This window comes from Pseudorca crassidens, chromosome 1 (assembly GCF_039906515.1).
Source record: "Pseudorca crassidens isolate mPseCra1 chromosome 1, mPseCra1.hap1, whole genome shotgun sequence".
NCBI classification, from domain to species: domain Eukaryota; kingdom Metazoa; phylum Chordata; class Mammalia; order Artiodactyla; family Delphinidae; genus Pseudorca; species Pseudorca crassidens.
In genome coordinates, this window is record NC_090296.1 from 179,905,846 (window position 1) to 179,918,563 (window position 12,718).

General features: G+C 39.9%; 1 protein-coding gene across 9 annotated transcripts in view; it reads right to left on the reverse strand.

The window, feature by feature from the left end:
* PDSS1 (decaprenyl diphosphate synthase subunit 1) overlaps positions 1-12,718 on the reverse strand; it is a 68,424-nt gene that overhangs the window by 37,956 nt on the left and 17,750 nt on the right. For 7 of the 9 annotated variants that reach the window (XR_010933608.1, XM_067701748.1, XM_067701723.1 and 4 more), the window contains exons 6-7: positions 9,191-9,302; positions 8,987-9,096 (exon numbers count right to left, since the gene is read on the reverse strand). Coding sequence is in view for 6 of the 9 variants with exons in the window: in XM_067701748.1 (XP_067557849.1) it covers positions 8,987-9,096; positions 9,191-9,302 (222 nt within the window). In the remaining 3 variants the exon portion in view is untranslated. Of the gene's footprint in view, positions 1-8,982; positions 9,097-9,190; positions 9,303-12,718 lie in introns of all 9 variants that reach the window. The other 2 variants (XR_010933615.1, XR_010933613.1) reach the window with 1 other exon arrangement.

A 12,718-nucleotide genomic window follows, 5' to 3' on the forward strand; every position in this document is an offset into this window, starting at 1 on the left:
CCTGAGAGGGAAAACCCACAATCTAGGGTACTTTAATCAGCAAGATTATCATTTAGAATAGAAGGAGAGAGAATGAATTTTTCAGACAAGCAAAAACTAAAAGAGCTCATCAATACTAAACCTACCCTAAAAGAAATATTGAAAGGCTTTCTCTAAATAGAAAAGAAGCAAGAATCTATAGGAAAGAGAAAAACACAATAGGAAAGGCAAATATATAAAAGGACTGAAGATCACTTAAATAAGACAGCACACAGATTAAAAAACAATCAAAAAATTCTGTAAAAGTGATTATAACTACAATTAACAGCAAAACGATGAACAAGAAGATGTAAAATAGGACATCAAAATCACAAAATGTGGGAGACAGGAGCGAAAAAATATAGCTCTTTCAGAATGTATTTGAACCTATCAGTCTAAAGTAAGTAGATACTGTTATGAGTCTACATACTTGAACACCAGGGTAACCACAAATCAAAAACATACAACAGATTCACAAAAACCAAAAAAGAAAGGAACTCAAGCATAATACAAAAGAAAACCATGAAACCACAAAAGGAAAAACAAAAAGAAGAAATTATCAAACAAGAACTACAAAATTGGGCTTCCCTGGTGGCGCAGTGGTTGAGAGTCCGCCTGCCGATGCAGGGGACACGGGTTCGTGCCCCGGTCCGGGAAGATCCCACATGCTGCGGAGCGGCTGGGCCCGTGAGCCATGGCCGCTGAGCCTGCGCGTCCGGAGCCTGTGCTCCGCAATGGGAGAGGCCACAGCAGTGAGAGGCCCGCATACCGCAAAAAAAAAAAAAAAAAAAAAAAGAACTACAAAATCAACTGGAAAACAAGGTTTAAAATGGTACTAAATACATACTTGTCAATAATTACTTTAAATGTCAAATGGACTAAATGCTCCAATCAAGACACAGAATGGCAGAACGGATAAAAACAAAAAAACCCCAAAAACCTACAATATACTGCCTACAAGGGACCCACTTCAGAGCGAAAGACACACAGATTCAAAATGAGGGGATGAAAAAAGACATTTCATACAAATGGGAAGGACAAGAAAGAAGGCATAGCAATATTCAAATTAAAACAGGCTTTAAAACAAAGTGCATAAAGAAAGACAAAGAAGGACATTATACAACAATAAAGGGATCAATACAAGAGGATATTACAGTTGCTAACATATATCCACCCTATATAAGAGCACCTAAATACATAAAACAAATACTAACAGACATAAAGGGAGAAACTGACAGGAATACAATAATAGTAGGAGACTTTAACACCCCAATGACATCAATGGACAGATCTTCCAGACAGAAAATCAATGAGGCAACAGAGGTCCTAAATCACACAACAGACCAGTTGAATTTAATTGATATCTACAGGACACTGCATCTAAAAAAACCCAGAATACACATTCTTCTCAAGCATGCATGGAACATTCTCTAGGAACAGACCACATACCAGGACACAAGATAAGCCTCAACAAACTTAAGAGGACAGAAATTATTTCAAGCATCTTTTCTGGCCACAACATTGTGAAACTAGAAATCAACCACAGAAAGAAAAAGGGGGAATAAAATGAACACATGGAGACTAAACAACATGCTACTGAAAAACCAATGGGCCAATGATGAAATCAAAGAGGAAATCGGAAAATACCTCAAGACAAACAAAAATGAAAAGACAACCTTACAAAAATCTACAGGATGCAACAAAAGCAGTTCTTAGAGGGAAGTTCATAGTGATACAGGCCTTCCTCAAGAAATAAGAAAAATCTCAAACTAAACTACCACCTAAAATAATTAGAAAAAGAACAAACAAAACCCAAAGTCAGCAGAAGAAAAGAAATATAAAGATCAGAAAAGAAAAAAATAAAATAGAGATTAAAATATCAATAGGAACTTCCCTGGTGGCACAGTGGTTAAGAATCCACCTACTGGGCTTCCCTGGTGGCGCAGTGGTTGAGAGCCCGCCTGCCGATGCAGGGGACACGGGTTCGTGCCCTGGTCTGGGAAGATCCCACATGCTGCGGAGCGGCTAGGCCCATGAGCCATGGCCGCTGAGCCTGCGCGTCCGGAGCCTGTGCTCCACAACTGGAGAGGCCACAACAGTGAGAGGCCTGCGTACCGCAAAAAAAAAAAGAAAAAAGAAAAAAAAGAATCCACCTACCAATGCAGGGGACACGGGTTCGAGCCCCGGTCTGGGAAGATCCCACATGCTATGAAGCAACTAAGCCTGTGCTCCAGAACTACTGAGCCTGTGCTCTAGAGCCCGCGAGCCACAACTCCTGAGCCTGCGTGCCACAACTATTGAAGCCCGTGAGCCTAGAGTCCGTGCTCCGCAACAAGTGAAGCCACCATAATGAAAAGTCCATGCACTGCAACGAAGAGTGGCTCCTGCTCACCACAACTAGAGAAAGCCCACAGAGCAACGAAGACCCAATGCAGCCAAAAATAAATAAATAAAAAATTTTATTTTTTTAAAAAATCAATAAAACCATGAGCTGGTTTTTTGAAAAGATAAACAATATCAACAAGCCTCTAGCCAGGAATCACCAAGAAGAAAAGAGAGGACCCAAATAAACAAAATAAGAAATGAAAGAAGAGAAGTTATAACCGATATCACAAAAATACTAAAAATCATAAGAAAATACTATGAACAGTTATGCCAACAAATTGGACAACCCAGAAGAAATGGACAAGTTTCTAGAAGCATACAGCCTGCCAAAACTAAGTTAAGACGAAACAGATAATTTGAACAGTCCAATCACTAGAAGTGAAATAGAATCTGTAGTAAAAAAAAAAAAAAAAAAACTCCCTGCAAACAAAAGTCAAGGACTGGATTGCTTCATTGAGGAATTCAACCAAACATACAAAGAAGAACTTAACACCTATCCTTCTCAAACTATTCCAAAAGACTAAAGAGAAGGGAACACTCCCAAAGTCATTCTATGAAACCACCATCACCCTTACACCAAAACCAGACAAAGACATAATAAAAAAAGAAAATTACAGACCAATATCTTTTTTTTTTTTGGGGGGGGGTACGTGGGCCTCTCACTGTTGTGGCCTCTCCCATTGCTGAGCACAGGCTCCAGACGCGCAGGCTCAGCAGCCATGGCTCACGGGCCTAGCCGCTCTGCAGCATGTGGGATCTTCCCAGACTGGGGCACAAACCTGTGTCCCCTGCATCGGCAGGCGGACTCTCAACCACTGCGCCACCAGGGAAGCCCCAGACCAATATCTTTGATGAATATAGATGCAAAAATCCTCAACAAATATTACAAACCAAATCCAATAATACATAAAAAAGATTATATACCACAATCAAGTTGGATTCATTCCAGGGTTGCAAAGATGGTTCAACATATGCAAATTAATCGATATGATACATCACATTAACAAAAGAAAAGACAAAAACCACATGATCACCTCAATAAATGCAGAAAAAGCATTTGATAAAATTCAACATCCATTCATGATAAAAACTCTCACCAACTGGATACAGAGGGAACATATCTAAACATAATGAAAGCCATTTACATCAAACCCACAGCCAACATAACGCTCAATGGTGAAAAGCTGCAAGCCTTCCCACTAAATTCAGGAACTTGACAGGGATGCCCACTCTCACCACTTCTTTTCAACATAGTATTGGAAGTCCTAGCCACAGCAATCAGGCAAGAAAAAATATAATAAAAGGTATCCAATTTGGAAGAGAAGAGGTAAAACTGTCTCTATTTGCAGATGACATGATACTCTATATAGAGAATGCTAAAGACTCTACATAAAAACTATTAGAACTAATAAATGAATTCAGCATAGTAGCAGGATACAAGATTAATAAAAAGACATCTGTTGCATTTCTTTACACTAACAATGAAATATCAGAAAAAGTAAAAACAAAACAGAACAAAACAAAACAAAACCTCATTTAAAATCACATCAAAAAGAAAAAAAACACCCAAACCAACTTAGGAATAAACTTAACCAAGGAGGTGAAAAATCAATACATTGAAAACTATATAACATTGATAAAGGAAACAGAAGATGATTCAAAGAAATGGAAACATATCCCAGTCTCGAATTGAAAGAATTAATATTGTTAAAATGGCCACGCTATCCAAAGCAATCTACAAATGTAATACAATCCCTATCAAAATACCCATGACATTTTTCACAGAACTGGAACAACTAATCCTAAGATTTACATGGAACCACAAAAGACCCAGAACTGCCAAAGCAATCCTGAGGAAAAAGAACAAAGCTGGTGGCATAACCCTTCCAGACTTCAGACAATACTACTACAAAGCTACAGTAGCAAAACAACATGGTATTGGCACAAAAACAGATAGATCAACGGAACAGGATAGAGAAGCCAGAAGTAAACGCACACACCTATGGTCAGTTGATCTACAACAAAGGAAGCAAGAATATACAACGGAGAAAAGGTAGTCTCTTCAACAAATGGTGATGAGAAAGCTGGACAGCTACATGTATATCAAGGAAATTAGAACACTCCCTCACACCATATACAAACATAAACTCAAAATAGTTTAAAGACCTAAATATAAGACATGACATCATAAAACTCCTAGAACATAGGCAAAAAATTCTTAGACATAAATCACAGCAATATTTTCTTAGATGAGTCTCCCAAAGCAAAAGAAATAAAAGCAAAAGTAAACAAATGAGACTTAATCAAACTTAAAAGTTTTTGCACAGTACTGTAAGGGAAATCATCAACAAAAAGAAAAGACAACTATGGACTGGAAGAAAATATTTGCAAATGATGTGACCATTAAGGGGTCAATATCCAAAATATACAAAGAGCTCATACAACTCAGTATCAAAAAAGCAAACAACCCAATCAAAAAATGAGCAGAAGACCTAAATAGACATTTCTTCAAAGAAGACACAGAGATCACCAACAGGCACATGAAAAGATGCTCAACATCACTAATTAGAGAAATGCAAATCAAAACCACAATGAGGTATCACCTCACACCAGTTAGAATGGGCATCATCAGAAAATCTACAAATAAATGCTGGAGAGGGTGTGGAGAAAAGGGAACTGTTGGTGGGAATGTTAACTGGTGAGGCCACTATGGAAACAGTACAGAGGTTCCTTAAAAAACTAAAATAGAGCTACCATATGATCCAGCAATCCCACTCTGGGCGTATATCCAGAAAAGATGAAAACTCTATCTCAAAAAGATACATGTACGCCAATGTTCATAGCAGCACTATTACAATAGCCAAGGCATGGAAGCAACCCAAGTGCCCATCAAGAGACGATCAGTTTAAGAAAATGTGGTGTATATATATACAGTGGAATATTACTCAGCCACAAAAAAGAATGAAATATTGCCATTTGCATGGACCTAGAGAATATTATACTAAGTGAAGTAAGTCAGAGAAAGACAAATATATGATATCGCTTATATGTGAAACCTAAAAATCAATACAAATCAATCTATATACAAAACAGAAACAGACTCACAGATATAGAAAACAAACTTGTGTTTACCACAGGGTGCAGGGATAAATTAGGAGTATGGGATTAACAAATACAAACTACTATAAGTAAAACAGATGAGCAACAGGATTTACTGTACAGCACAGGGAATTATATGCAATATCTTATAATAACCTATGGTGGAAATAATCTGATACAGATATTACTGAATCACTTTGCTGTACACCTGAAACTAACACAACTATACTACAAATGAACTATAATTCAATTAAAAAAAAAAAGAAGGGCTTCCCTGGTGGCGCAGTGGCTGAGAGTCTGCCTGCCGATGCAGAGGACACAGGTTCATGCCCCGGTCTGGGAGGATCCCACGTGCCGCGGAGCGGCTGGGCCCGTGGGCCATGGCCGCTGGGCCTGCGTGTCCGGAGCCTGTGCTCCACGGAGGGAAAGGCCACAGCAGTGAGAGGCCCACGTACCGCAAAAAACAAAAACAAAAACAAAAAAAAAGGAAAAAAGAAAAAAAAAGATTCTTGACAACTAAATGCCACATGAGATCCTGGGCCAGAAAAAAATTTTTCCCATTTGTTACTGATATAACAATATTACAACTGTTAAAATTTGAATAAGGTCTATTTGTAGATTAGATAAGAATATCATAACCAAAAATAGGTGTTCAGCAGATATGACCCACAAACCGCAATTCTGTGGTGGCCCTCTGTAGCTTTGAAAATGAGGTAACAGGAAGACAGTCAACTGATTCCAGGCCACATGCAGCACTCGAGAGAAAAGAAATTCAGAAAGAAATGAGAAAAATACATGAATCTGCAGGATTATCATACCCAGTTCTGGGTTCAAATCCCAGCTCAGCTGCTGTCTGACTGAGTAACACCGGATGGGCCACCCCTCTGGTCTCATTCCCATCAGATTTTCTGGGGAACGAGGCATAGTGTTCATTGGTAAGCTACACAACGTATTTTGCATGACTATGTGTAGAAACAAGGAGCCAATCATCTTTCAAGATTACTTCTATTTTTAACATCAATCAGTGTCCCAAAGCAATCCTAAACAGCCCTCTCTTAATCTTAATACTATTTTCCATTAAATAGCTCTTAGGACAATGAATTATAAGCTATTAAGTTTCCTTCAAATTCCCCTAACATCTTGGAATTCCATTAGTTCTGCTATAATGATTCTGATGTTTAAATTCTCCTTACTCCTTCCTTTTGGAATCTCTAATTTGCTTTGCATGCGTTCTTTCAGAGCTCATGTCTTTGCGTTTTAAGTAGCAAGATTGCACAAACATAGCAATTCTGAATATATAACACCTCTGGAACATCTCTACCCATAGGCACTTAAATATAGAAACTTTTATTCAGAGAGCTCACACTGAGATTCTGCTTTATTATTGCAACAGCTCTGGAGCTTAGGAATAAATCGCATGAAAAGTGGGTAGTTCTGGGGTGATGCCAGCATGCCTCCTAGTGGACAGTATAAAACATTTCATTTTTAACGAGGTTCGGGCCATATTAATATGCAAGTCCACTTTTAACTTGCTGATCTGTGAAGGATGAGGTCCTCTTTATAAGCGAATACACGTGCTATCCTGTCTTGGCTTCCTAAGCAGAGGAGAGTGAATTAACTCTTTCCTTGATGACGTGGCTCCACTTCTGCGGGCCCTTGTAGGACTCAATCACTGAGTGCACTAGTTCATATTCTGGCTCCCATGTCACACTGCTGCCCTGGGCCTGTGTGGACAATGACCCTCAGGTTTTCCAGTTCCAACAGCCCCAGTACCTGCTAGTGCTTCTAACTGCAGTCTCAGGCCTGTGAAGTTGTTACTGAGCTTCCCCTAACACAGTAATGTGCCTTATGAGGATGGGTCTCCATCTTCATGGAGATTTTGGCATCAAAATCCAATGAAGGATTAAGGTCACAGCTTTATGGCCCTCATTTTAAATCAGTTATTCTTTTATTTAGCTTTCTAGTGTCTATCATATTGTTGTCTGTCTCTCTTTTTTTAGAAAGCTACACTCGCAATTTCTTGGAAATAATAATAATAAAAAAAGGAAATGCTCTTTCAATAAAAAGACAAAAATGGCTGAGATTGTGGCCAGCATGTTCTACATAATTCACATTCCTTAGGGTTTCACTTAGGTCTTTTTAGGAAGAAATGTTGCTCTCATTCTTTTCTGGCTTACAGTTACACATTTCTTGACACTTTTCCAAATAGAGGCACTATTGGCAAAGGACTTTTTCACCTGAGAGGCCTGAGAAAAAGCTCTCTTTAACTGTAATTATGGTATAATTATTACATAATTATGTAATTATGTATCATGACAGCAACTGACATTTGGCCCTTAGAAGTCTTCCTTTCTTGTTGCTTTAATTACAAGGGACTCTTACTTGCCCAGTTTTCATCTCATTTATATCTGCTAGGCTGAGAGACAGTCAGATGAACAATTCTATGGAGAGAATTGTCTCTCATTCATGGGCTAGCAGTGAATACCACAGTTTAGTCTACAGATTAAGGATAATACTAACTGATTTTTAAAAAGAAAAACTATGCGAAGAGTAGAGGGAAGGCCAAAGAGAAAGCAAGGGGTAAAAAAAGTTATGGTTCACACTCAATTTATACTCGGAAGGAAAATGGCTTGTCTATATTTCATATAACTGGGAGGATCTACTACTCATAAAAAAAGTATATAGAACACTAATACAATCTGATAGTTATATATTTTCTCCCAGGTCAATATTATACTTAAGAACACAGTACTTCATTACTTTTTATATGTAAAACGTAAGAAACAGTGTGTGTGATAATCACAAGAAAAACTAGTTACGATAAGTTGTTCAAAACGTTATACCATTTAGGGACTTCTCTGGTGGCACAGTGGTTAAGAATCTGCCTGCCAACGCAGGGGACACGGGTTTGATCCCTGGTCTCGGAAGATCCCACATGCCGCAGGGCAGCTAAGCCCATGCGCCACAACTACTGAGCCTGCACTCTAGAGCCTACGAGCCACAACTACTGAGCCCACGTGCCACAACTACTGAAGCCGGCATGCCTAGAGCCCTTGCTCTGCAACAAGAGAAGCCGCCACAATGAGAAGCCCGTACACCACCCCTGCTCACCGCAACTAGAGAAAGCCCACATGCAGCAACAAAGACCCAACACAGCCAAAAATAATAAATTAATTTTAAAAAATGTTATACCATTTGGAAATTAGATTGGGGACTATATTATAAAGCTTATTTTGATTCAATTCTTGGGAGGAAAGATGAAAAGTTGATGTTTGCATAGCAAAAGAAGACAGCAAAAATGGAATCCTCAGCAGAAGTTCTCCACTGTCTGGGGATGCAATTCTTTTCTCAATGACCTCTTGGGATTTCGGTTACTATTTTAAGGTTCTCCAGTGAAATTTTTTCTAGGAGAATTAACTCCCAAGAAAGAACTAGGAGGTTTGTTTGTTTGTTTTTAACTTGCAAAGAGACAGAACGTACATACTGCTTTACAACTGTTGGCTATCAGACTTGCAGTCTTCTTGAACGTCTTTTCAAGGTAGTGTGCAAATCTTTCATTTTCATTTTCTTTTGACCCGAGCTGAAGAAATTCACCTATAAAAAAGGAAAGTGGTCATGTGAGGGGTTTTTTTTGCTTGACAAAAAAATAAGATTGAATAAAAAAGAAGAAAAGTCAGAATTAACCTACCACGCACCAAATCTTCAATCACTTGGGTTAAAATAGATACAACAGTTGTATTTCCAATTCGTGCCAGAGCTATCGATGCTGCAGAAAGAATTAAATCACCAGCAAGGACAGCCTAGAAGAGAAGAAAACTTTCAGAGAAAAATATCTGAGCATCGGAGCCAACAATGAAGTTAACTTCTCAGAAGAGAAACAGGATGGGAGGTAGGGAGGGGGTCATCCTGGATATATTTTTCCCCTTCCTCTTCCTCAGCAGGATTACGTTATAATCAGCTACAGATTTGGGATGCTGTTTGAACTGGATGGGCTCTCAGAGATGACCCAGTCTGCCTCTCCAGTTCAGAGCTGAAGAAATGAATGCCTGGAGACGGAAGTACCTGACCCTCTGGCTTCATCCCTAGCCCCAGCAAAATGTCACTGCCTTCATTTAGTTATGCTGGACCATTCGCTCTCCCATCAAACTATGTGGCTGTGCCTTTGCACTTACTGTTTCTTCTGCTCAAAAGAGTCCTTCCCCTTCATCACCTGGCAGACTCATGTGCAGAATTAGCTCAGGCGGCACCTGCAGGAAGTTCACTCAGATCCCTCACTCTGATCTTCTGTGAGCACAGCACCCCTTGGATATTGCTGTCTTCCCACATTTTTCCTATTTACCCAACTCCTAAGAGCATGTAGCGGGAATTATCCAGCTAGTACTTAGTACACACCAGTGCACGGCCCAACCCATGCTTTTCTCAATGAAAACTAAACCAAGGAATCTTGGCTCCAAGTTCAATGCTCTTAGAACGTTATTACACTGCCCCTCATTCCAGGACAAAATATTTTTTTCACTGAACACCAATCAATATTTTCCCAATCTTCTTTAGATTGTGAACAAACGTCTGCATTGTATTTGCAACTAATTATAAGTTATTCATGACCGAATTACATGCTGTACTCAAATACACTAATTTGCATACTTAAAGATATGGATAGGTGTTATAGAGTAGTTATAAATGATAGAGTTTGTGGAATTTGAATCCACAGAATTTGCAACATAACCACATTTTAAGTTTTTTTATTTGTTGTTGTTGTTTTTGTTTTTGGCTGCACCGTGTGGCATGTGGGATCTTAGTTCCCCAACTAGGGACTGAATCCGTGCCCCCTGCAGTGGAAGCGTGGAGTCTTAACTGCTGGACCGCCGGGGAAGTCCCAAGTTTTTATTGTCTGTTAGTTCTCTAGTATCTAAAATTAGTGATGTTCAGTATGTTTACCAACTAGTCATTTTATATAACATATACTGTATAAGGTATCTTGATGTAAATGTAAATATACATTTATAATGTCATTGTAGGACTTTCCTGGTGGCGCAGTGGTTGAGAATCTGCCTGTCAATGCAGGGGACACGGGTTCAATCCCTGTTCCAGGAAGATCCCACGTGCCACGGAGCAACTAAGCCTGTGCGTCACAACTACTGAGCCTGTGCGCCACAACTACTGAGCCTGTGCTCTAGAGCCCACGAGCCACAACTACTGAGCCCATGTGCCCCAACTACTGAAGCCCGCACATCTAGAGCCCATGCTCTGTGACAAGAGAAGCCACTGCAATGAGAAGCCTGCCCACCGCAATGAAGAGTAGCCCCCACTCGCCGCAACTAGAGAAAGCCCACACGCAGCAACGAAGACCCAATGCAGCCAAAAATAAATAAAATAAAAAATATAAAGTTATTGTACACATTATGATTTATAGGTACACACACATCCATCATCCACCCTACATCATTAGCAGCTGCGGGCTCAGGATCCCTAGGCTTTTGCCTCTTTCCTCTCCTGGCCCTGGGGATCCCAGAGGCCAAAAGCTTCCAGCATTTGGAACTAAAGCTGCCACATTGGGGATGGCTGGGGTGAGGGGTTAAGGGAAAGAAGGGATAGGGACCCAGACAGGGGAATGAGGGTTCATGGAGGAGGTGCTGTACGAATGGATTTTTATTGGTAACACAGCAGTTTTGTTTGACGGGCAAAAAAGGGGAGACTAGCAGGTGGCCCCATGCAGGGCAGACCAGCCTTGCAGCTGAAAGAGGCAGGTAACAGTGTAAACAGTCTTCCAAAGGAGGCCCCCGGGACTTTTCTGGTGGCGCAGTGGTTAAGAATCTGCCTGCCAATTCAGGGGACACGGGTTCGAGCCCTGGTCCGGGAAGATCCCACATGCCGTGGAGCAACTAAGCCCATGTGCCACAACTACTGAGCCTGTGCTCTAGAGCCCGCAAGCCACAACTACTGAAGCCTGCGCGCCTAGAGCCCGTGCTCCACAACAAGCCACCGCAATGAGAAGCCCAAGCACCGCGTTGAAGAGTAGCCCCCGCTCACCGCAACTAGAGAAAGCCCGCGCGCAGCAACAAAGACCCAACGCAGCCATAAATAAATAAACAAATTAATGAATTAATTAATAATAATAAAAAAAGGATGGGGGACCCCAACAGCAGAGGCAGTCACAAGAGGGGACCAGTCAGGAGAAAAATCTTAACTTGTTCACTTAATCCTCCCCCTTTGCCCAAGGGCTCAAGTATAAAGCTTTAAGGACAGGCTCTGAAAACAGACACAGCAGACTGCAGGACATGTCATAGAGTTACCCAGGGCCTCTCCAAAATGAAACTCCACCCTTTTTTACCAACATTCTGATGTATAGAATTCTGTCAATAGGACACAAAACCTTTTCATCTAAAATCGGAAATAAAAAGATTTAACAAAATCATGTGTGCTAAAGAAAAACCAGCATGTAAAGATAATAATGAAGGTATATTTTTTCTTTGAATACGATTAGAAAACAGGTGGGAACCAGGTATTACAGACATGTGAGGGCGGGGAAGGTATGGAGAAGGAAAACTCATTCACATTAATGTTTTGTTTGTGCTTCAAATGGGCAGGATGGCCAAGGGAAGGGCATGTGTGGCGGGAGATGCCTGCTCCCAGAAGGCGCGTAGGTCTTCCCTTTTATTTGCTGAATTTTATCCCCTTCCTCAACCCATGATTTAAACATCCTTAAACAAGATGCCACATTCTACACACCCCCTTCAAGAAATGCTAATAAAATAACGTGGAAATATGCTTTAAAATATACATGAACTATTCAATTATAAAGCTTCTATTTAAAAAGGTAAAAATTTCATGGGAGAACAGTATCCTTCTGAGATTGATACAGATGTGTATGAATATGTGTGTGTATATATGTGTGTATATTTATACATATACATATATATATATATATATATTAGTTTTGTTTATTTACTTGCCTTGAAACTCTTGCATGTGGCAGTTAGTAAATGGTTAAACAATTAAAGTGAATCTGAGTAATGTAAGCCCCAAAGTAAAAGGTGTGATTCCTCATGAAATATGCTTTTTGGATAACTACAAAAATCTCCTTCCTTAACCAAATTCTTATATAAAACTGTGAAGAAGCAGAAACACTAAGTTTATTTTTCTGTGCTGTTATCCATGATCAAACATCTGTATATAGACCAGACATGAAAACTATTTTGAAAGCTGGAAGACATTT